The sequence below is a fragment of the Carettochelys insculpta genome, chromosome 1 (assembly GCF_033958435.1).
Source record: "Carettochelys insculpta isolate YL-2023 chromosome 1, ASM3395843v1, whole genome shotgun sequence".
Classification (NCBI taxonomy): domain Eukaryota; kingdom Metazoa; phylum Chordata; order Testudines; family Carettochelyidae; genus Carettochelys; species Carettochelys insculpta.
In genome coordinates this window covers 129,081,242-129,106,179 of record NC_134137.1, presented here as the reverse complement: position 1 = coordinate 129,106,179, position 24,938 = coordinate 129,081,242, and the positions used below count along the sequence as shown (strand labels likewise).

The window sequence follows — 24,938 nt, the reverse complement described above, 5'->3', positions numbered from 1 at the left end:
GATAGCACAAGGACAGGCTTCTTTTTCCACAATAATATGCAGAGCATTCATGATTTTCAAGTGCAACCTCGGTACCATGTTTGTGGCTGGCTTCAGGATAAAATTGATCAAACAATCCACTATTGTCCAGAAAGTCCAACACTTTTTTAAGAACTTGCCAAAAGCCAGCAGGAAATACAGCGTGCCCATTACTTGTTATGTTGCACATGATCGCAGTATGAGGTAGCATGGCCTCAGGCATTATAATCACTCTCCTTTTAAAATTTCCAGGCTGCTGGAACGCTAAGAATGGTGTTACTATTCAGATGAAATGAATGTTTGTTTCTCTATAGACTGTATATATGTGCCAGACCACAGTGAGTCTCAGGACCTCCCTTTGCCATCTTGGTCATCTGCCATCATCTGCTACATTTACTTTGCTAAATTATCCGCTTGACTAAATATAATTTATAAATTACATTTAGTCTAGCGGATAACTTAGCAAAATAAAAGTAAACTCATGCAGTCAAAAATGAATCATACAAAGCAAATCAATAAAAGCAGTACTTCACAAAACAATCTAGCAGTAGTTACAAAAACAATCTCTTTGGAAGTCAGCATCATTGGATTTACCAAGTACTACCAAGTACTACATAGCTTAGATTCCGATATATAATTTTAATTACAACCACATTCAAACACTTATTTCCCATCTAGGTTTATACATTGTATAGTTTTCTGTTTTATTTACATGATTTACCATTTGTACATTTTTTCTTGCTGTGTATGGTGCTTTATGAGGATACATTAAAGGGGGTAGTAAAAGTTCAATTAACCATTGAATCCTCAGCCAAGTGGGTATTTTAATGTTCTTCAGAGATAGTGTTACTAAAGTATTATAAAAAGCAAACTAGGACTTCCACAATTGCATGTAACAAAACAACTCGAATCATAACTCTAAGTACAGGGCCATATGCAAAATGAGGGTTGTGTACATTTCTTCATCCAGTGCTCCATCTGCCCAGCAGGAGACCCTTTCCTCTCTGTTAAGAAAAAAGGATGGGATGCTATGCCTTTGTGTAGACTGGTAGACTCTAAACCAGATGATGGCCCTGGCCCTTAATATCAGCGTTTCTACATTATGTCTGGTCCACCAGGATTTTCATCAAACAGCACCTCATGCTTGTAACCCAGTGTGCATCAGGATGGGAGACAAAAGGAAAGTGACCTTTTGAACCCACTAAGTGACACTTCCATCCAGAAACATCACAAACTGACTCCTATTGCATGTGACTGGGAGTCTAGGAGAAACTTGCCAGATCTTAGCAAAAGTCGATCTCACTGGAAATCTCATTGGAAATGTTTGAGAAACTCAGATGCTTTTCTGGAATGATAACAGGCAGAAAATAAAAAGTAGAAATGACTTAAGATCAAAAGGCTTTTCTTATAAATGATTTGTTGATTTTGTTGAACCACAAAGTTAAATGAGAACTGAATTAACCCCAGAAATATGGGCTGATTGCTGAATGCTTGCACCAACCAGGTTATCATCATCATCATCGACAACAACAGGCTCAGTGCCCTTTGGTGTCTGCTGCCATTCTCACTATTTCCTTCCATCTTTCCCTCTCCAGTGTGGAGTGGCTTTAGTCTCACAGGGAAGGATAGTGTAGTGGTTTGAGCATTCCTGCACCCTGTTTTCCCCTGCCCGCCCAACAAGCCAAGGGTTTTGAGTTCAATCCTTGAAGGGACCATTTAGGGATCTGGGGTAAATAGATGGAAAAAAAACCTGTGAGGGATGGTGCTTGGTCCTGCTGAGAAAGCAGGGGAGTGGACTTAATGACCTCCCAAGGACACTTGCAGCTCTGAGATGTGTATTTCCATATATATTCTATTCTGTAGATGAGCTCTGCACCAATTTACTGTATCAGCTAACCATGTTATAGGGTATACTAAGTAGAAAAACTCAACTTTTCATAAACCCTTTCTCCTCATGGTAAAATCCTACATTTTGGCCAACACTTTTTTCCACTGGAAAAGGAAGATTTAGGGTGACTTCAAGGAAGTTTGTGTTGATATCACTGAATTGTTTTAGCTTAAAAAACCCCCAAAACCTTAAAAGTCAGACCAAAAAATCAGAAAGTTTAATTTTACATTTCCAAAATGAAATGTTTTAAATTTGTCGCTTCAAGAAGACGTTTTGTTTAAAACAATCCTCCGTTTTTTAAACAAAATTAATCAAAATTGCTTAAAAATGGTCAAGAATGATGCAACCTGAGAAGTATTTTTTACAATTAATTAAAATTTTCATTTCAGGAACTCGTTTGAGGCGTGGGCTCTGGGCAACAGGGGTGCATTTACCTGTGCAGCACCCCAGGATGTGCATGGCTCTGCACCCCTTTCCCTGGCTCCAAGGCTCTGCCCTCTGCTGCTCTGACTGGCTGGAATTCCAATTTGCCTGCCTGGTTGGCAATTGTCCAGAGAGTAAGAATATTACTGTGTAAGGGTTTTTCACTGGTAAAAGGTTCTGCAAACCCCCAGGAAATTATACCTTGAGCCCCAGCAATTGGGTAAGGCGGCTATTTAAATTAACAGAGTTATACCTTGAGCCCTAGTAAATGCGTGTGTGTGTGTGTGTGTCTGTGTGTGTCTCTCTCTCTCTCTCTCTCTCCAGAGTGTGGGAGTGACAGAGAATTTTGCGTAGGTAACACCCTTGGATCCATTTTTTTGTTTGGGTCATTTTTCTTGGCCTTCATTACAGCAGCCAGGAGGCTGATTTTAGGTTAATTGGGAGCATGAGCATGATTTGAAAGTTGTATTGAGTTTGTAATTTCACTGCAACTTTCAGTTGGTATCCAGTGCAGGTGAGAGGCTTGAAAAGGCCAATTTTCATAGAGAAACATGCAGCCTAGGAGATGTTTGATAGATCCAATTAGCGTGGAGAAAGCAGGAGAGACATTAAGTCAGGTGTCAAGTATTAGAGGGGTAGCCAAGTTCGTCTGTATCTTCAAAAACAACAAAAAGTCGTGTGGCACCTTAAAGACTAACAGATATTTTGAAGCATAAGCTTTCGTGGGCAAAGACCTGCTTCATCTGATGCATGACGATGACATGCATCTGATGAAGTGGGTCTTTGCCCACAATAGCCTATGCTCCAAAATATGTTAGTCTATAAGGTGCCACAGGACTTCTCGTTGTTTTTAAATCAGAAAATAGGGCCCTCAGCCAGACCTACATCTTGCTTTGATCTGCCTGCGAGCTTTGGGGCTCACTCCCTGCCCCACTCCTCCGCAGCAGCATGAGCCAGCGCTGGCACTCCAGCCAAATGACAGATGCACTCTGGATGGAGCACCTGTGCCAGCTCTCTGCTGCTAATATTGGTTGTTTGGTATTTAGGCCTTTTGATTCTGCACCAGACCCAGGTAAATGCAAAACTGGGGGGCTTTGTTGTTGTTTTCTGCTGGGGAGTGGGTGCGGGAGAGGAAAGAGAATCCTTCTGCATTGAAGTTAAAAAGTTAATAGAGCTGCAGTCTGCTGCTTTAAAATTCCTCCCCGTGTCTGTGTTTATGATCCTGTCTGCCCCAATTGATAAATTCCGGACTGGAGCCTCGAGGCCCTGCTGTAACATCAATATTAAATATCAACAGCAGTGCAATGGAAACAAAACTCACACCCAGCATATCTAATGAACAGCAATACTAAGTACAGTTTGCACAGTGATCTTCTGTAAATGCTGGGAATAGCTAAGAACCTATGTTCTCTCTAAGCTGCATGGCCAGGCTTCTAAGGCCAGGTCTACACTTGACTTTAAAGTCAATTGTAGATAGCCAATTCTAGCTACGACAACTGCATAGCTAGAATCAACTTATCTGCAATCGACTTACCTGGCCGACCTCACCTGTCAACCTCCATCATTCCTTGCAATATTGAAGAGCACAGAGGTTGACAGTGGACCCCAGATAGTTTGATTTCACGTATCCCCACTTGGCACGCGAACCCTGAAAGATTGACCCTGGCCGGGTCAAACCTCCACATAGTGAAGAAGCCACGACCTAAACTAGTCACAAACGGGCTCAGAGCAGCTGTGAAAAGAGTCCCTTTTGCTGACTGGCTCCAGCACTGGGCTTCCACAGCTGGAGCAGAAGCACCTCTCCCTGCTGGCTCCAGCACTGAGCTGCTATAGCAGCTCCATGCTGGGGCCTCCCCCACCAAGCTGTGGCATCCAATCCAGAGATGCTGCTGCTGGGGGACAAGCATCAGTTCCCTGGCCCCCACACAGCCTAGCCTGGACCAGCTGGACCTGTGAGGGCTGTGGAGAGGGGCTTCTCACCTAGCCCTAAGCTACTGTGGTGAGAGAGGTCTGGGAGGGAATCCTCTCTCCCCAGGGCAGCCTGTCCTACAAACCCTTATCTCCAGCCTCACCTGACAGCCCATGCCCCCAGCCCCCTCCCGCACCCCAAATGCTCAGCACCACTCCTGCCACACGCTGTCTTTGCAAAGAATGACTTTTGTTATGCAACACATCACCTCCTTACCGGTGACATAACGAAAGCCATTCTGCACAAGGACATACAAAATCAGAGGGAATACTGCTGAGAACTCTACCCACTCTGCTGGACCAGACGGCCATTTGGTAATTTGGCTGAGGGCAGCTTTCACGACTGACTATTTTATTTGGCTCAAAGGTGCTGTATAACTAAATGGCTACGTCTACACGTGCAGCCAACATTGAAATAGTCTATTTCGATGAATAACGTCTACACGTCCTCCAGGGCCGGCAACGTCGATGTTCAACTTCGACGTTGCTCAGCCCAACATCGAAATAGGCGCAGCGAGGGAACGTCTACACGTCAAAGTAGCACACATCGAAATAGGGATGCCAGGCACAGCTGCAGACAGGGTCACAGGGCGGACTCAACAGACAGCCGCTCCCTTAAAGGGCCCCTCCCAGACACAGTTGCACTAAACAACACAAGATACACAGAGCTGACAACTGGTTGCAGACCCTGTGCCTGCAGCATAGATCCCCAGCTGCCGCAGAAGCAGCCAGAAGCCCTGGGCTAAGGGCTGCTGCCCACGGTGACCATAGAGCCCCGCAGGGGCTGGAGAGAGAGCATCTCTCAACCCCCCAGCTGATGGCCGCCATGGAGGACCCAGCAATTTCGACGTTGCGGGACGCAGATCGTCTACACGGTCCCTACTTCAACGTTGAACGTCGAAGTAGGGCGCTATTCCTATCTCCTCATGAGGTTAGCGACTTCGACGTCTCGCCGCCTAACGTCGAAGTTAACTTCGAAATAGCGCCCGACGCGTGTAGACGCGACGGGCGCCATTTCGAAGTTGGTGCTGCTACTTCGAAGTAGCGTGCACGTGTAGACGCAGCTAATAAAATGCAACAAACTAAGAAAACATCATCATAAACTTTCAGGAGCAGCAGGGCCAGTGTCCTCCAAAGGATGCCAGTACCACAAGCTAGGACGTGCTCGTCGTTCGTTTTCTAGTGCAGTAAATTTTGACAGCAGCAAGAGAGACCCTTTTCAAATGTAAAATGTCTGTCACAAAGCCCAAAACCCTGCCCTCCCACCGCAAGTTGAGTGCACAATGGGGAGGGGCAGTTTTTCAGAAGCAGGTGTAGCATGTGCATGGCTGTGTGCCCTGTAGGAGAAGGTAGGACCACTACTGGTTCCACTGGCCAGTCAAACCATTTAGAATGGCCATAAACCATGCCAAGGCTACCAAGTTCTGTAGAGGAAGGACTGGGCAAATAGCAGATACACTGCTGCTCCATAATCACAGGCAGGTTTCTTTCTTTCTTCTCAAACAGAGATCCCCAGCACTAGTCATCTGGAACCTAAAAGCAGAAGTCAGTGGGAGTTTTGCTGCTCCATAACATTACAACAAGGCTGAAGCTGGCTCTAAGGGTATGTCTACACTGCAATGTAAGCAGAGGCTCAAACCCAAGCATGAGCCCAAACCTCACTTCTGTCTACACATAAGTCCCTCAGAATCGGGCTCAGACTTCTGGACCTAGGAGCATGCAGAGGTGGAGGGGCTCAGCCTGAATCAAGACAGGAATGCAGGATTTGAACCTGCCACAAGGTAGCTTGTACCCTGTGAGAAGGCTAAGTCCAAAGCTGGTCAGACCAAGCTACTAATTAAAGAGGCTGGTCCTGGGCCTACAAAGATTGCTAGCAGGTAGCTGGAATGGAAGGACTAGATGGGCTGCACCCAGGGGAGGAGAGGCCCACACTGAAGCTCCCAAGGTGGGACCCTGAAGCAAGGGCTGCGGGGTAGGGATGTTGCTGCAAGGAGAGAGCACAGGCGGTTGAGATGGGGAATCTGCCAGGCACTGGAATGACAGAGACCCTTGGGATGTGTGGCCCCAAAGCCTGTGGCCAAGGACTGAGTTAAAACTATTTTCAGCTTGTTTAATAACCGGTTAAAAGAAAAAAAAGCCTCCTTGAAAATACTGGGCATGGGAGTGGATGCTTTGGGTCTGGGGGAAGTGATAGCTCTGGTGAAAGAGCGCTTTTGCTGTGCAGTATAGATGCAGCCCTGCTTAACCCGGGAGTTTGCAAAAAGTATTCTGCACTCCTCTGGGCCAATGCCTTTGTCCTTTGCATCCCAAGACTCACTAAGCAATGCAAGTGAAAATGGCAGCCACCCCTTTGGGGTACAGCTACAGCAAAGTGAGTCAGCATTAATCCTTCCATTTGTCTGTGACTGCTGAGCTGCAAGCCCACCACTGGAGAGCCTTCTGTGTTTGCAGTGAAGGCAGAACAGAACAAGCCTTTTGCGAAGCACACTGCTGCATGGTCATGGGAGCACAGCCTGATTTTGGCGAATCCCTTGTCTAAAACTAGCAAAACTGGATTTTAGTAAAAGTACCAGGAATGACCATCCACACCAGCAAATAGTGAAGGGTCCAGCAGCTTTGTAATTTTACCAGTATCCAGTGCAGGAAGTGGATTAAGCAGTTCAAGAGTGAGTATTGGAAGACCAGGGACCAGCACCAACACACCAGGCAACTCTCATTTTATGAGGAGTCTGACTGGGTGCTGGGTACTGCACCCAGCATGGACTTAATTCTAGTGCTTGAAGATCTGCTCTGCCAGGATGAATTGCTGCTGGATTCAGAATCCAGCCTGGGGACTTATGGGAACCAGCTGCAGACAGCAACTAAGATCTGAAACTGGTCTCAGAACAAGCTTTGGAACAGCAAATTCTGGGTCCATAACTGAAAGAGCTGTTTGAGATGCCCCCTTGAGGAATATCCTGCTGCTCAGCATAAGGGACAGAAGCTGCCCCTGAGCCTGATAAGTTTCTGGCTCCACACTAATATTTACCATAATGGGAGTGATTTCTACTCTACAAACCTATGCAAAAGTTATGAGAAACCTAGCCTAGCAATGTGTAGCTGCTAATAATGGACTGAATCCCACCCCTTTCCACCTCCCCTGCACCATGTAGACTTCAGAATTACCCAGGAAATGCTAACACTAATGTACACATGTAAAGAGTGTTTTTATCAGGAAGGCACAGATTTTTGCTAGGGCAATTCCTGTTTCTAAGTGACATGAAAACATGGAAGAAAATATCACGGCACTAGACAAAACTGTCTCCTCCATGATGCTTGGCAGGCTGTGCCGGGAGGGTGTTCAAGCTTCCCGTCATGGGCCAGGTGGGCAGTAACGCTTTCCTACAGTGCACCACAAGTGAAGGGCCAGGCTGTCTCATCATTTGGTTTTCCTGTACATCAACTAGCTTTGTATGGGAAGAGGTTAACCACAGAAGTATTGTATAAAGCCTCCGCTCAGTGCAGTATGATGCAGATGTAAGTTCTGCAACTTTCAGTCATCACTGGTTTTAAGTCCTGGAACTTCTTGTAAGCTTTATTTTGTAGAAGCTGCTAGGTCTATATAGAGTATTATAAAGTAGTAAGAAATTCTTTATGGCTGGGTCTACGTGTGCCCCTTCCTTTCGAAAGGGGCATGTTAATGAGCAGGTTTGAAAGATGGTAACAAGGCACCGCAATGAATATGCAGTGCCTCATTAGCATAATGGCAGCCGCAGCGATTCGAAAGCATGGCTTTTCGAATCGCGTGCCGCCCGTGGAGATGGGACCTTCTGAAAGGACCCCCCAGTTTTCGAAAGCCCTTCTTCCGATCACAGATAGGGAGAAGGGCTTTTGAAAACTGTGGGGGGTACTGTCGGAAGGTCCCGTCTCCATGGGTGGCACGCGATTCGAAAAGCCACGGTTTCGAATTGCCGCGGCCGCCATTATGCTAATGAGGTGCTGCATATTCATTGCAGTGCCTCGTTACTATCTTTTGAAACTGCTCATTAACATGCCCCTTTCGAAAGGAAGGGGCACATGTAGACCCAGCCTAAAGGTACCATAAGTCTGTAAGAAATCCTGACTGTTCCTTTGTAAAAGAAATTGTTCTCTCTGAAGTAAGTCTAAGAGATGTTCAGTATGTTTCAAGTCTGTGTGCTGAGTGTGGACACCACAGTCCCCACTGATTTGAGCCCAGATTAGAAAATTCTTAATGTACGGTTAAGAATCAATACAGACACTCAAGCCTCAGGTTCTCTATAACAGGTCAGCTGACTTGAAGCCTTCTAACCCTAGCCTTACAGTGCAGTGTAGACAAACCTGCCACGTTATAACACAGCCTCTAAAGTTTTCCATTTATACAGTAGAATAAATCTCAAATGGCTAAAAAATCCCACACATCCAAGTGAAGTACACAGAGAGGAAAATGGTAACTCCACACACCCTTTATATGTCACTTCTGTGCCTGACCTGTTGGTCTTAGATTCCAAGGCCAGAAGAGAACATTGTGATCAACTATTCTGACTTCCTGAATAAGGTAGGCCATAGAACTTCTCAAAATAATTCCTAGAGAATGTCTTGAAGCATATTCAGGACATTCAGGAAAACCATGGAAAGCTGGCTTTTGCTTGCCATTTCAAATACTTCAATTTATGCAAATACAGTATCCACAGTAGGTACTCTGCTAAAAAAGATACTTTTCATTGACTTATTTGTGATCCAATTAATCATTAGCTACACTTATTTTCAATGCTCTGAAGAAAACAGGAGGAACAAAGTGAAGAGTTCTTGAATGATTGAAACACATTAGAGTGATTGTTTTAAATCAAGTATGTGGGATTTAGCATCCTCATGGTATTAAACAGACAGTAGAATCCATGGCTGGAGTATTATAATTCAGAATTTTGTGTTTTAACAACTGAAATGTTCTCTGGACATAATTTTGGGGCAAATGGTGTTATTATGGGCGCTAGTGTAGGTTTAAAATTATGGACTGTATTGCTTCAAACACCATAATATGGTACCAGGGGAATCTGAAAAATTATGTTTACCATGTTCAGTATGATCTGTCTGATGTGTGTCAGTTTTGCTAAGTTTGGACATTTGTAATCAGTGTCATTCACTACATCTCAGTGACCTCCACACATACCAATTTGGGATCCAAGGTCAAAGACTTCTGGTGATGAACGCACCGATGAGAACTGTAGAAATCCTTTAGATAAAAATAGTAACGGCCTATTGTACTATTTTTAAGGGTAAAATTAAGATATATTTGATTTTTGGTGCATATCTAATTCAGCTTTTTAGATTGCCTTTTTTATTTTTATGGGCTGCAAATTGCTTAGGGACACACTATACGGAAGGCACTATATAGGAATAGATTTTATTGTATCTCTCTCTCTGAAAAGGTTAAGCCATTTTATTGCTGATGTCTGCCAGAGAAATCACATGTATCACTAATGGAGGAAGCAAGTGATAAAAGCCTCAGAGTTAATAGAGACAGCAAAAAAAAGCAGTCTTAGCTCCTTTGACAGCATCCTGAAAAAAACACTCTGTTACTTATCAGCAGGTTAAGGAAGCCTCAGACTGAGGTACAACAGTTGTATTGTAACTGTTTCTGATTGCATTTTGTCTGCTAATCCACACCAATGAGCTTTTTTCCTGGGGAAAAGCAGTCCTGGGAGGCTACAGTAGTTTACACAGAATTTCACCCCAAGTATTCAGAAAGACGAATGTACTAAGATCAGGTCATTACAAGGCAACATGTCTATTTGAACCAATGGTAACTTAAGCTTTATTTTGATATGTAACACGCTAAAGTACCTCGAAAAATGAACAATTTGCAATCATTGTAATGAGAGATGACTGCCAACTGGAGCTATTTTTCAAAATCTGCTGAAGTATAAGGAGAAATGGGGGATTTGAATAAACAGGGTCAAGCCCCTTTTAGCTTTACACTACCAAAAGAGCGCAATTCCTCTCTTTCCTCCCTGTGACTATAAATAGCAAGTGACCTTGTTAAAAACACAATGAAACAACACAACCTCTGAATATCACAGAATGCTAGGACTGGAAGGGACCTTGAGAGGTCATCGAGTCCAGCCCCCTGCCCTTATGGCAGGTCCAAGTACTGTCTAGACCACTCCTGATAGACATTTATCTAACCTGTTCCTAAATATCTCCAGAGATGGACATTCCACAACCTCCCTAGGCAATTTATTCCTGTGTTTGACCACGCTGATAGTTAGGAATTTTTTCCTAATGTCCAACCTAAAGCTTCCTTGCTGCAGTTTAAGCCCATTGTTTCTTGTGCTATCCTCAGAAGCCAAGAAGAACAAGTTTTCTGCCTCCTCCTTATGACACCCTTTCAGATACCTGAAAACAGCTATCATGTTCCCCCTCAATCTTCTTTTTTTCACACTAAAAAAGCCCAATTCTTTTAATCTTTCTTCATAGGTCATGTTCTCTAGACCTTTGATCATTCTTGTTGTTTTTTTCTGGACACTTTCCAATTTGTTCCCATCTTTCTTGAAATGCAGTGCCCAGAACTGGACACAATACTCCAACTGAGGCCTAACCAGCCCAGAGTAGAGCGGGAGAATGACTTCTCGTGTCTTATTCAGAACACACCTGCTAATGCATCTCAGAATCATGTTTGCATTTTTTGCAACAGCATCACACTGTTGACTCATATTTAACTTGTGGTCCACTATAATCCCTAGATCCCTTTCTGCCGTACTCCTTCCTAGACAGTCGCTTCCCATTCTGTATGTGTGAAAATATTTCAGGTTCAAGAAGCGAAACAAAATGACCTCTCACCAAAGTTGATGGCGTACAGTCCTAGTTCAGTGTTAAGAGAATTAGATGTGTAATGAGAAGTAACAATAACAAAAGGTATACAGCATGTCCAATTCACATGTAATGGGTGGAAAATGTATTGTACTATGATGGCATTGGCCATGTCTGAGCTCCTGCTGGGCAAGATTTACTTCATAAAACATTAGCACCTAAGCTGTTTTTCTAAAACATTTGTACTTACATATCATCAAAGATGAGCTTTGCTCTTCTGTCGTCTTTGTGTGCACTGGATAAAGATGGCCAAGCCTCTGTTTGGGAGTGTGGCTTGTTGTAGAGAACACTTTCTGAACTGATGTGAACTGCTTTCTAGACAACAAACAAAGTAGAACACATTGAGAAATCGACTACTGAGTTGGAAAAGGCATCTTGTAAACTATGAAAATTTGTCTGTATTGTGCAGTAAATAGCAAGTTAGCTTGCTCACTATTTCAATAGTGAATACAGGTTGAACCTCTCTAGCCCAATACCCTTGGAACCTGACTGGTGCTGAATCAGAGAAGTCAATACCGTCTAGCAACATTTCCAACACTTCCACTAATTACCGGGCTCTTAGAAGACATTTAGGGTGTGTCTACATGGGCACAAATCTTCGAAATAGCCATATTTTGAAGATTACTAATGAGGCGCTGAATTGAATATTCAGCGCCTCATTAGCATTAGGACACTTCTGGCCGCAGCGTTTTGAAAGCGCCGCTTTTGAAAGTGTGCGGCTCGCTGCGACTACGCGGGGGTCCTTTTCAAAAGGTGTGGGGTCCTTTCGAAAAGGACCCCCATGTAGCTGCGCCAAGCCGCGTGCTTTCGAAAGCAGCGTTTTTGAAACGCCACGGCCGGAAGCGTCCTAATGCTAATGAGGCGCTGAATATTCAATTCAGCGCCTCATTAGTAATCTTCAAAATATGGCTATTTCGAAGATTTGTGCCCGTGTAGACACAGCCTTAGGGTAAATTAGAGCTAAATAAAAGTACAGAACACTAAGAGCCAGGACAGGTAGCTGTAAACAAATGTTACTGAAACAAGGGAAACTTGATCCCACCCATGATAAATGGACATCCAGCTAATTAAATTCATGCTGGACCACAGATGTTGCTGGACCATAGAGTGCAGGATTGGAGAGGTTCAAACTGTACAGCTTACTACCTTGTCACTGATAGCCACAAATTCACAGATATTGCTCGTCCTCATTGGTAAAGAGCTTTAAGTTTCAAGGTGATCTGAAGAGAAACCGAACAGAATTATTACATGAGTGTACCTATTAAATCATAGACCAGTTGTAGTTATACTGCCTGTCAAGCCATGTAAAAACATCTCAACCATATGGATATTTTTTGTTGCTACAACTTTTCATCAAATTCAGACTGTTATTCTGGCTTGACAGTAATTGCAGCTGAACAAAATTGTTCTGCTTCAGACAACAGCAGGAAATGGAATGATGATCTCAACAGAGAGCTCCAACTACCACTCCCTGTCTTGCATTCACTGTAAGTAATCCACAGGAACACTTGGTCATGACAGTTAGGCACCAGATGAGCAGATTTGATAAAACAAAGCCAATCTGGACATCTATAGTTCATGAACTCATTTTCAGTATGGCATGTCCAGGTCAGTTCAGCGGGCTAGCTCTCAGATTTTCATTAAAAGGATTATTAAAATGTTGATGAAATAAAATGAAAAACTGGAGTGGAAAGCATTAGCTAAGGGTGTGAATTATAAAACAATGACTTTTTACTTCTAGTTTGCAACACATTTATCTTTGAAGGAATTTAAATTATTTTCCAGGTATCACATAATTATAACTGAATGAGTTTGCAAACCAAACCCAAAACTTAAGTGTTTAATAATTTACCTTTACTTTACAGCAGAAGAGAAACTGGTCAGTCCAATAGCCAACAAATGTCTTTTCAAGGCCTTTTATGTAGCCTATTTTTAAATAGTTAAGTTTATTCCTTCTTATTATTCAATGTGTTTGAGAGAGACTAATGCCCCTAACCTCATTTACAGCAATGTTTTAAAACAAAACACCTTAAAGTTAGATCAGAAAGAGTTACTTTTACTCCCCCACTTTGTTACCTCCCTTTATTCCCCCAAACCTGCCTTTCTGGAACAGGCCAGTTGCCCCTGAGCAGAAGTGACTTAAGGAGGCTCAGGCTAAAGTTGTTTTCTGCTGCCAGATGTAGGCTTTTGAAGCCTGTAATATATCAAGACATAAATAATAATAAAGATTATATTTTGCAAAAAGATTCAACACTTTTTCATATTTGCTTTTCACGGAATGTAGAATGGCTCAGACCGGGTTCTCTATTCTGGAAAAGATCATGCCACAGAAATTCTCATGTAGTTTCCTCTGGGTCCTTTAATTACCACAGAGAGGGAAATACTGATGCTTTGTCTACACTAGGCAGGTAAGCCGACTGCGGATATGCAGTTGTAGCTATGGCAACTGCATGGCTAGAATCAACTTATCTTTAATCACCTTATCTGTCCGTGCTTGCTAAGGAAGGTCAACAGGAGGATTTCTCCCATCCATCTGCCTTACTCCTCATGATCGCAAGGAGGACAGGGTTTGACTGCCAACCCTGATAGGCTGATTTCATGCATCTCCACTAGGTGCATGAAATTGAACACCAGAAGATTGACCCTGAGCAGCTTGATCTTCTGGGTAATGTAGAGGTAGCCTGAGATTAACTCTGCTCATGAAACTGACCAATTCTGAGGCCTGGAAAAGCTGCAGATCTCTAGCGAACTGCTGAAGACCAGGATCATCCACATGAGGGGCCTGCTGCTCTAATCCATCACCAGCCCTCTTTCCCCACAGGTGCCTCTTGACTGCATGACAGCACAGGTACCTGAGTGCTGCACTCCCACAGACATGCCCCCCCGCCCCACAATTGCCCACTAGAGATGTTCCAAAGAAGGGAATAGGTGTGGGCCCACTTTATTATTAAGTTCATAATTATTATTATTAATTTGGGGTTTTGTTAATGGTGGGAGCTCTTTCAAGTTTCTCTGTCCTGCAGCTTGTTCAGCTTGTGGTGCAAGATTTTCCACAAAGTATTTCTTGTCCCATTATACAGCCTTTTGAACTTCTTTGTTGGCTTCTGAATAAAGTCTCTGAGCTTCTACCTTGGCTGCTCTTGTTTTGCTTTTGTTGACTGCTGCTTTTCTGTCCTTTGGTTCTTTCATTTTTCTTAGAGTTTCTGCTGTGGTCCACTCTTTGTGATGCCTTGTCCTTTTCCCCAATGTTTTATCACAGGTTTCTTTCCAGGCTGTTTTGTGTGTTCCAAAATTTGTTCCGCAGTAGCATCTTTCAGGCTGAGGTTTGCCAGAAGTACATATCTGTTGGACAGCTCCACTTGGAAACCATCTCTTGCCTCTAAATCGTTCAGCTGCTCCATGCTCAATCTCAGTCCTGGCTTGGTCACTTTTTCAGTGTACCTCTTGAGCTTGAACTTGAGTTTTACCGTGACCAAATTGTGGTCTGAATCTACATCTGTTCCTCTTTTAGTGTGGACATCCTGCATCAATCTTCTGAAATAACTGCTGATACAGATGTGATCAATCTGGATTTCTGACAACATCACCCTCCTTTCACACCAAAATGAAAGCATGAAGGAAGAGGTCACAACATTAGACAACACTGCCTCATTGACTGGACTGAGCATTAAAAAGGGAAAGACCAAGACAACGAGGATCAACCAGTCCAGCAACTCTACCACCACACTGGGAGGGTATGACCCAGAAGGTGTGGAGCAGTTTACCTGCTTGGGGAGTATTTTGGGCAGAGATGGAGGAACAGATAAGGATATCAATGCCAAGACAGGGAAAGTAACTGCTGTCTTCAAGAATCTTAGTCCCATATGGAGTTCACAAATAATATCTGTGAAGACGAAACTGCAGATCTTCAACACAAATGTGAAGAGTGTGCTCTTGTATGGATGTGAGACCTGGCATACTAAAAAGTCTTCAAATGACAAGCTACAGACATCCATAAACAGATGTCCGAGGTACGTACTTTACATCAAATGGCAAGAGTTGTCACAAATGATGAGCTTTGGAACAGAATAGGACAAGAACCAATTGACACTGAAATCAAGGAGTGGGGATGGCTAGGCCACATCCTCAGAAAACCATCATCCAGCATAATCAGTCAAGCTCTCACATGGAACCTGCGAGGAAATCACAAAAGAGAAAGACCTTGGACAACGTGGAGAAGGTCTACTGAGATTGAAGGACAACTGGGGTATTCCTGGAGCCAGCTAGAAGTTTTGTCCCAAGACAGAGTGAAGTGGAGGAGACTTGTAGATGACCTATGTTCCACTTGAGCTGCGTCTATACGTGCACGCTACTTCGAAGTAGCGGCAGTAACTTCGAAATAGCGCCCGTCACGTCTACACGTGTTGGGCGCTATTTTGAAGTTGAAATCGACGTTAGGCGGCGAGACGTCGAAGTCGCTAACCCCATGAGGGGATGGGAATAGCGCCCTACTTCGACGTTCAACATCGAAGTAGGGACGTGTAGACGATCCGCGTCCCGCAACATCGAAATAGCGGGGTCCTCCATGGCGGCCATCAGCTGGGGGGTTGAGAGATACTCTCTCTCCAGCCCTTGCGGGGCTCTGTGGTCACCGTGGGCAGCAGCCCTTAGCCCAGGGCTTCTGGCTGCTGCTGCTGCAGCTGGGGGTCCGTGCTGCATATACAGGGTCTGCAACTAGTTGTTGGCTCTGTGTATCTTGCACTGTTTAATGAAAGTGTGTCTGGGAGGGGCCCTTTAAGGGAGCGACTTGCTGTTGAGTCTGCCCCGTGACCCTGTCTGCAGCTGTGCCTGGCTCCCTTATTTCGATGTGTGCTACTTTGGCGTGTAGACGTTCCCTCGCTGCGCCTATTTCGATGTTGGGCTGAGCAATGTCGAAGTTGAACATCGACGTTGCTGGCCCTGGAGGACGTGTAGACGTTATTCATCGAAATAGACTATTTCGATGTCGCAACATCGAAATAAGCTATTTCGATGTTGGCTGCACGTGTAGACGTAGCCTTGGAGTACAAGGGTTAAGTAGTAGTAGTAGTATTGGTGGGAAGTCAATGCATGGAGAGTGCCCTTTCCTGTTTCCCAAGCACAGATCCTCAACTCTAAGGAGGAGTCTTTGATGGAAGGGGAAGAATGACACAGCGGGACTAGTACTCTTTATTGCTCCCATGTGTGGAGCTCAGGATTTGCATTGGTGTTCTCCACAGAAGTAAGACTCTAATCTTAGCTTAGAAGTTTTTCTATTCATTGGGATGATTTTACATTCCTTTCATGCCTCAGACTCCTGTTTCAAGAGCCTAGCTAGTCAAGAAAGGCAAGACTAAAGCTCTACTTTGCTGCCTCTGTCATTTCATGCACAGCTCTGTACACTTATTGGAAATATAGTTATGAGGAAAACAGTATTTCAGGCATACAAATACACAGAATTCCAGTTCAGAGCATCAAGATCAGCAGCATATATGTCTTGAAAAACTCACCTATGTTTACAGATGCATGAATGGTAAAACATGAAATTCCTTACCTTTGGCTTATTCTTTACTTCTTGCAAACTCTTAGTGTTGTTGAACTTACTTGAGCAGTAGATCTTCTTCTGCCTCCTATTTTTCAAGGTCATTTCTAAATCTGTTATCCCTTACCATTTCCCAAGTGGAAAAGTCTTGCTTAATGGAACATTCATTAATATGTTTATTTCCATGTTATTCTGCAGAAATATCAAGGGCTATATGTGCAGTGATACAAAGAGAAGAAAAACCAGCGAGGTTTTATACTGCAATCAACAACATTAACTTACATTGGAGTCTGAAGGATGTGGCTGGGGCTGGATTTCACTCTTATGTTTTTTGCTGGAGGACATGGAAGGTAGTAGACTGCTGCCATTAGGTCTACTGGAAGAAGTTAAATCATCGTTTGAGTATTTGTGTTTTGATGCATCAGAGAGGGGTGAGATGGGTGCTTGAAGCATTTTCTCATTTCTATTTATTGGTACTGCCAAGCTGGAAATGGAAATTACAGTAATAGAGTGTCACAAAGCTGGCTTTGAGAAAGGTAAATGTTTTATATATTATCAAAACTTTGAATTTAAAACCTGCTGGAAGGATAAAGTCTATTGACGTCTGGAAACAACTTTACAGTATCAGAAGCAAGAATTCATTTATGAATTTGGATCATGTTTCTTCTCTTTCCCTCCAGGGTAAATTGCCATCCTGGGGTTCCTATAAAGTCTATGTCAGAGTACTTGAAAAAATAAGGAGATAAATGGACAATTATTCACTGCCTTATAAGGGTTACTTGGAGAAGCAGAGGAGGCTCTGAAGTATAAGTTTAAGTTATGGAATCCTATTTCACAATAAGGGTGACAATTTAGAAGCCATAGCAATAAAAGCATATGTGAATTAAACAAGGAATGTGCTAGAAGACAATTGGGATGTCTCTGTATCACTGACCAGGCTTTGGTAATTTAATTTACAGTAATTTGGGACAGGTTCAGAAGACCAAAAAATATGTGCTATTATGTCACAATGGAATGAAGGAAATGTGTAATGCTGTGTCTCCTAAAAGGGAGGGCTGCATCACAGAAGCCATTTTTTCAGAGATGCCACAGAGAGGAAAAGTCAAGCTGGTAACATCAGTAGCAATAAATTGTAAAGAAACTTGCTAGGTGCTAATTTAGAGTAAATACTTAGCTGAAAAATTAAAGGAATATAAAGGAAAAATTATTTGAGAGAGAGAATTTTTCATTGAGGCCAAATTTGAGATTAAGAGTAAACAGAATATTATCACACTGGCTACGGTTACACTACCAAGTTTTGCTGACAAAATGTGTTTCGTCAACAGTTTGTGAATAAAACTCAGCACTTTTGCTGGAGGCGGTCTGCCTTAAAGCCATGTGGCATAACGTTGCTGTTGACAGATTCTGTCAACAAAAAAGCGGTGCAGATGCTGTAGGGGGGGCTTCTTTCAACAGACAGGGCATCCAGAACAATGGGCAGCCCTGTCTGCTACGCTTCCGGGTGACAGTCCAGCTGCTTTGTTGGCAGAACGGAGTGCTCTCCTGATTGGCTTTTGTGTGGCCACATTCTGTTTTGTAGGGAAATCCTACAAACTCCTGTCAACAGAGCGCTGTAGTGTAACCATAGCCACTATGTTTCTCGGCCACTTGCCCTTCAATCCAGCCTATTCCTTTGCGTGGACATTTCTGACTTTATAGATCCAATAACAGACATTAGACCCTGAATGTAGTTGCAAAAGTTAATATGATACAAAAACATGTTTCACCATTATCATTTCAGAGAAAGAGAACTACTTAAACAGTTGGCTGCTAAATACTTACTTATTTTATGAATCTTAAAAAACTTGAGGTGGCAGAAAGGAGAGCTCATTATTTAGACCTTTTTGCTCATTATGCAGTACTTTCAAATGTGGATAAAGGAATTTTTTAATGGCCTACGCTTTTAATGATAGAGCCTGTCTGGGTGAGCAAATGGCCAATAGTCATTTTTTGTAAGAAAAACTAATGGATTTTGATATAAATTCTGAATATTTAAGAGCTCCTTTCTGATGTTCCAACTTTCTTTCTTTCTTTTTTTTTTTTTCCCCCAAAAAGAAGCTCTGCCCTGGTCAGTAAGGTTCATATATCATTTTTAGGGCCCTACCAAATTCACAGCCATGAAAAACATGTCATATACCATGAAATCTGGTCTCCCACTGTGAAATCTGGTCTTGTAGGCACGTTTACCCTATACTATATAGATTTCAGGGGAGAGACCGGCATTCCTCAAATTGGCAGTCCTGATCCAAAATGGATTTGTGGGGGCAGGGGGAAATCACAAAATTATTGGGGAGCAGAGGTCATGGAGTCACCACCTTTATTTCCATGCTGCCTTCAGGGCTGGGCAGTTGGAGAGCAGTGTTGGCTGGGCGTCCAGATCTCAAGGCAGTGCTTCTGCCAGCAGCATTGCAGAAATAAGGACGGCAATACCGTACCATGCCATCCTTACTTCTATACTGCTGCTGCAGGCAGTAGCTCTGCCTTCAGATCTGGGCATCCAGGCCATCAGCCACTAAGCTTCAGCTGCCCAGCTCTGAAGGCAGTGCTGCTACTAGCAGCAGTGCAGAAGTAAGGGTAGCAGTGCCACCTCCCCACACTCACATTAACCTTGTGTCACCCCTCATGCCTCCCCCCAAAAAAATCCTTTTTTGTTCAGGATTCTCTGAATTGCAGAAATAAAATTTCTGAAATTTCAGATTTAAATAGCTGAAAGCATGACATTTATTATTTTTAAAACCCTATGAATATGAAATAGACTATAAATTTGGTGGGGCCCTTCTCATTATTGGGGGTGAGGCTAAAGTAGACTTAAGGAGCTGCAGCTGCTTTGAAGTGTAACAGCACAAGGTTAGGGTACTAGCAGGAAACCCAGGTTGACCTGCATTCAGATCCATGCTGTACGTGTTTCTGTATGACTCTGGGCAAGACTCATGGACTCACCATACCTCAATTCCTTATCTATAAAATAGGAATAACATCATTGCCCTACTTCATGGGGAGGCTGTGAGGATAAATACATTATGCATTGGAGATGCTATGGCAATAGAAGCTACATAACAACCTTGGAGGGATGGAAGAGGAAATCATCTAATAATGTGTTTGTTTGGAAACCCTGTTTGCATTACACGCGACACACATTCTGTCACTTTTAGGAGGTGTCGAATTAAACCCAGGAAAATATGACTCAAAAAATGCTAAACCTGTCAGACTATGATGATCATACTGAGAATGAATGTGATGTAAAATGTACTTTGGTAACCGGAATAGCATACATGCATCCAATCAACCACAATAAAATACTCTACCACATGGGATATTTTTACTTTATGTAATAGCAAGACAGAGAAGCTGAATTCATATTTTGGAATATACAAAACATATTTGAGGTTCTTCCTTTGCATTATTTCATTATGAAAAATAAGAGTTGTTCAGAAAAGAGAAATGCCCTTATATAAATATAAGAAATACTAATTATAGTTTCATATTAGAAGATTTATAAATTACAAGGTACACTTTGCACTTACACTATAAAATATAATAAAAAGGATTTTTTTATAGATCAATGACCTGCAATGTATTAAACAGCATGCAGCTGAATTCTAAGATGGTCATGACTCAAAATGCTTGCTTCCAATTTCCGAAGAAACCAGGTATGATTGAGTTGTCAGAATGATAGTATGACTTGTACAAATCTCTGCAAACGGATACATGAATTTTCATTCCACATTTCATGCTTTGCATTCTTTGGAAATTTGGATGTTTATAGTCACACAAAGTTGTATGTCCTAAATATATCAAATACCATAGGAAAAAAACACCTTGCCTGTTATGTTTAGATTGTTGGGTCCTTAATATAGGCAAGAGTTGAGAATTCCAGGCATGAGTTCAAGTACTTGGCTTCAGAGCACACAGATTAATTACATTTAAAGTGATATGCATAAACCAGCTATAATTCTGAAACTCTTAACAATGTGGGGGAGGTGGTCTAAGAATGATACTCTAAGTGAATTGATGCCTAATGCCTTGGAATAATGTAATGTCTAAATTTACTGTCCTGTTGTTGCTATAATTATCTATCCCAAGATACAAACACTTGGAACTACCACTTCTTTATGTAACAGAATAAATATTAGTACAATTATGTAGAAATAGCTAACTCATACATTATACAAAGAAAAAAACAGAGAGAGAGAGAGAGAGAATGCATTAGGATAATTTTTACACATAAAATGTAAAAAAATAACAGACCCCATTATGATCAGTTAATGCTAGAGACCGAATTTTAAATAACAAGGAAAGTGCATACCTATGTTCACTCCTGTTGCAATGATTTGCTGTTGAAATACCTGGGGCAGAGGCAACTAATCGTGAGGAACACTCTCGCTCTAAATGAGTCTTCTTGATCTCCCTGTCCTCTTCTTCATTTTCACACTGAGCAAAGAGAAAAATGATCATCTTGTGAAATTTACAAGTGACACAAGTACCATGTGCAGAAGTAAAAGACTGCTGGGTACTAGGGCCTGGATTTTGGTGTAACCTGGTATTAACTACTATTATTTAATTTTATTTATATAGTCCACAAGTCATGCAGCAAGACAGTTCATCATGCTGAAATGCCTATAATTTTAATAGACAACTTACATTTTTTTCTACACATTATCTTTTTCTTTCGTCTTTTTGTTCATTTCCCTCTACATCTCTTTCTCACACCAAGACTGGTCTCCTTTCACGTTCTTCATTTCTCTCTTCCATGGGTCCCATATCCTGTCACAGTTTGGTAAGTCCTGCTCTCTCTCTCCTTCCTATGATCCCTATGAACACACTTCCATTGGCAGCACTGAACCAATCTTCTAGGGGCCTGAGCTCCTCCTGTTACCCTTCAGGTGGGCTTCATTCATTGCTTTGCTTCATCTCAACAGCTTTCTGTCTCTTTTACACATTACACTCAGGCCTGGTTTTAAGGCATTCACATTACCTACGTTTACACTAGCCCCTTCCTTCTGGAAGGGACATGGTAATGAGGGAGTTTGGAAGATGCTGATGAGGCACTGCCATGAATATGCAGCGCCTCATTAGCAAAATGGCAGCCGCATATGTTTCTAAAGTGCCACTTTCCCAATGCACACCACCCGTGTGGACGGGGGGCCTTTTGAAAGGACACCTCCCTCTGGACTTTGAAAGCCCCTTCTTCCTAAAAACAAATAGGAAGAAGGGGCTTTCGAATCTGGGGGGTCCTTTCAAAAGTCCTCTGTCTACATGGGTGGTGCGTGTCCTGAAAGCGGCACTTTCAGATCGTGCGCAGCTGTCATTATGCTAATGATGCGCTGCATATTCATGGAAGTTCCTTATTAGCATCTTTTGAACTCCCTCATTATCATGCCCCGCCCCAAAAAGGAAGGGTCTAGTGTAGATGTAGCTATTGTGTCTATAGCTTGGCTTTCGTTGATTAGAAAGGATGATCATCCTACATCTTTAGTACATGTTTCGTGGTTGTGTTGCTAGTCTACCCATGTTTTTAGGGGAACGGTGCTGGTTACAGCAATTAAGCCTGTTTCTGCTTATATCAATGTATCTGCTGTACCCTTATGACATTCCTCTGTAATTGGTCAGATGCGGTTTACTTGTCTTATGCTGTTTATTCTGCTTTTTCATTGTGCCTTCCTGTCTTCTGTAAGATACACAACATGGCTCTTTCACTGTTCCTACATCACAGTGGCATAGCTATGCTTTTGCCTCTGCCATTCTTTGACCATTTCTAGTAACTCTTCCATGATTGCTGCATGGTACTTCCAGGGCAAGACAGGTGTTGCTCTGAAAAAGGGAAGCTCTCTGGGTCTCTTTGCATGATGTCTGACCTGTGTTCAGAATCATTTGTGGGGTCACAGCTGAAAAAGAGGACTGGAAAGGTGCTCTCGTTGGGCACATGGGGATCCATCTGCCCCATGGCTGTTGTATTTTGGTGGTCTAGGGAATGTAGGTAAATCCTGGCTGTGGGATAGATGTAACCACGGAGCTGCTGCATTCTGTCTTTCCCTGGTTAGTGTAATGGCTACTGGAGATGGCACCTGTGGGTGCACAGCAGCTATGAGCCTAAACTCTGGACTCAGGTTTGGTCTCCACTAGGCAGGTAAGTCAATTGCAGATACACAATTTTAGCTATGGTAATTGTAGCTAGAATCAACTTACCTGCAATTGACTTACCTGGACTTCTTCATAGAGGAAGGTTGAAGGGAGAAACTCTCCTGTGACTTCCCTTATTCTTTGCAGTACCAAGAAGTTCAGGGGTCAACTGCCAACCCCAGATAGTTCAATTTTGCACATCTATAACCAGCCAGTGAAACTGAACTCTGGAAAATTGACCTTAATCAGGCTGATCCGCGTAGTCTAGACATATCCTGAGTTCTACCTGTGCAACCCCACTGAGTTACAGGGGATTGCACTGATGTAAATGAGAAAAGTTGTCCATCCAAATGAATTTACCAGTGCTCCATAGCTAAAGATCCTGCATGTGGCACGTTTACAGGATTGGGCCCTTTGTTAATATCTTGAGATGATGTAGGCTCTACAACAACCTCTCTTTCCCCCCCACACCTAACAAAGGACCTGATATTAGCTTTACTTATACCGTTGCATACACTTCATTTCCTGATTTAGACATCAGCTTCAGAAGTGTATAAAGGGTCTTGTTTTCAGGAGAAGGGATTGAGACTGTATTAACTGAAAATGCATCTGTGAGTTCCGGCACCTTTAACTCCTGCTTGTTATAAGTTTTACTTTTGCTCTTCCTCCCCCTGTTCCTTGAATGAATGTCATTGGTCCAATATCACACAAAGTAGGGGAGCGAGTGGTGACGAAACATTGCTTCAAAGAGTCAAGTTCAGATAGGATGTTTTTAAAATGCACGATACATACCTACGTTAAATGGTTTTGGTAGACACATCATATACACGAAATGATAGAAACACACAAAATAGCCTGTGTGACTCTCCCCTGCAGCCCCTCCAAAGCCAAAGAAACCCATTACAGCTTACCTTACGTCTCCTTCGAGATTTTGGCACAATCTTTTCCGCTGGTGGTTCAGTACTATTACTCTGCTGGAGGCTGGCTTCTTCTTTTGCTCCAGTGCTCATGGCCAGCAGCTCCTCAGGTAAGTGCTCTGGAATTCTGGACAAAAGAGTCAAATCAATTTTGACCCACAGTGATTTTACCTCTTCGTCTTTCAGAGGAGACAGGAGCTCATTCCTGCCAAAAGGAACCAGAGTATAAAACTGTTCCTCCAGCTCCTTTGCTATTTCGTTACTAGTCCTGGCATTAATGGAGGCAAAGGCACTGCAGCTGCTGTTAGTTTTGTTGGTGTTACTGAGTACGGAGTCCTTCAGCCTCTGGTCACCCCCACCTGAAACACAGGCCACAGTTTGAGGTTTGGGCACAGGATATTCCCCTTGTTGGGATTCTGAATCTGAAGATGATGATGATGATGATGATGATGACTCGGTCTCAATAAATTCCTTGGATTTAGGTGCAGTTTTGCTTGGCCCTCTGGTACGTCTCTTTTCACATGTAGCGACAGAGCGGGGTTCTTTTCTGTGCCCAGTTCTGTTGCCGCAGGGCCTGGCTTTAGGTTGCTCACAGATGTTATTTTCCAAAAATATTTGGCTCAAGGCAAGATCCTCAGATGTGTGGCAGTTCAAGGCATCCCCACCAGAGGTCCTGTCTGTTCTTCTCAGCTGTTTTTTACAAGTCGTCCTTCTCTGAGGGCCGCTGTCACCAGAAACAGCCCCTGCAACCGTAGGAGGTGATTTCTGCTTTCCTCCTTTATTTCCTGGTGCTTTATTAGCAGTTCTAGGCCTCAACTCTTCTTTGCTGGAGTTCTTAATTTCCTTGTCTCTAAGGTCAGTTTGGCAAATAGCTGGTATTTTCTCACACTCCTGTCCTTCATCCTTTATCCTGCTGTAATACTGATTGCTCTCCAGTCCATGGTTATCATTTTGGTTAAAAATAGGTGTTTTGTGAGGATTAACTTTATTTAGCCATTTATCCAGCTGCCACTTGTTTGATGATGACTGTTCAGGCTGAAGGCAAATCAAACAAAACAGCGTTTAATAAATTTCCAGCTGTGAGGGACGTCACAGTCTGTATTTGTATAGGTTATACGATCAGCACGAAAATAACTAAATCATAGGGTTTGTGCTGTGT

At 42.9% G+C, this 24,938-nt stretch overlaps 1 protein-coding gene across 1 annotated transcript in view; it reads right to left on the bottom strand.

The window, feature by feature from the left end:
- AFF3 (ALF transcription elongation factor 3) overlaps nucleotides 1-24,938 on the bottom strand; it is a 515,483-nt gene that overhangs the window by 26,892 nt on the left and 463,653 nt on the right. The window contains exons 12-15 of the mRNA XM_074986799.1: nucleotides 23,774-24,814; nucleotides 21,049-21,173; nucleotides 16,986-17,187; nucleotides 11,355-11,479 (exon numbers count right to left, since the gene is read on the bottom strand). Coding sequence (XP_074842900.1) covers nucleotides 11,355-11,479; nucleotides 16,986-17,187; nucleotides 21,049-21,173; nucleotides 23,774-24,814 — 1,493 coding nt within the window. The remainder of the gene's footprint in view (nucleotides 1-11,354; nucleotides 11,480-16,985; nucleotides 17,188-21,048; nucleotides 21,174-23,773; nucleotides 24,815-24,938) is intronic.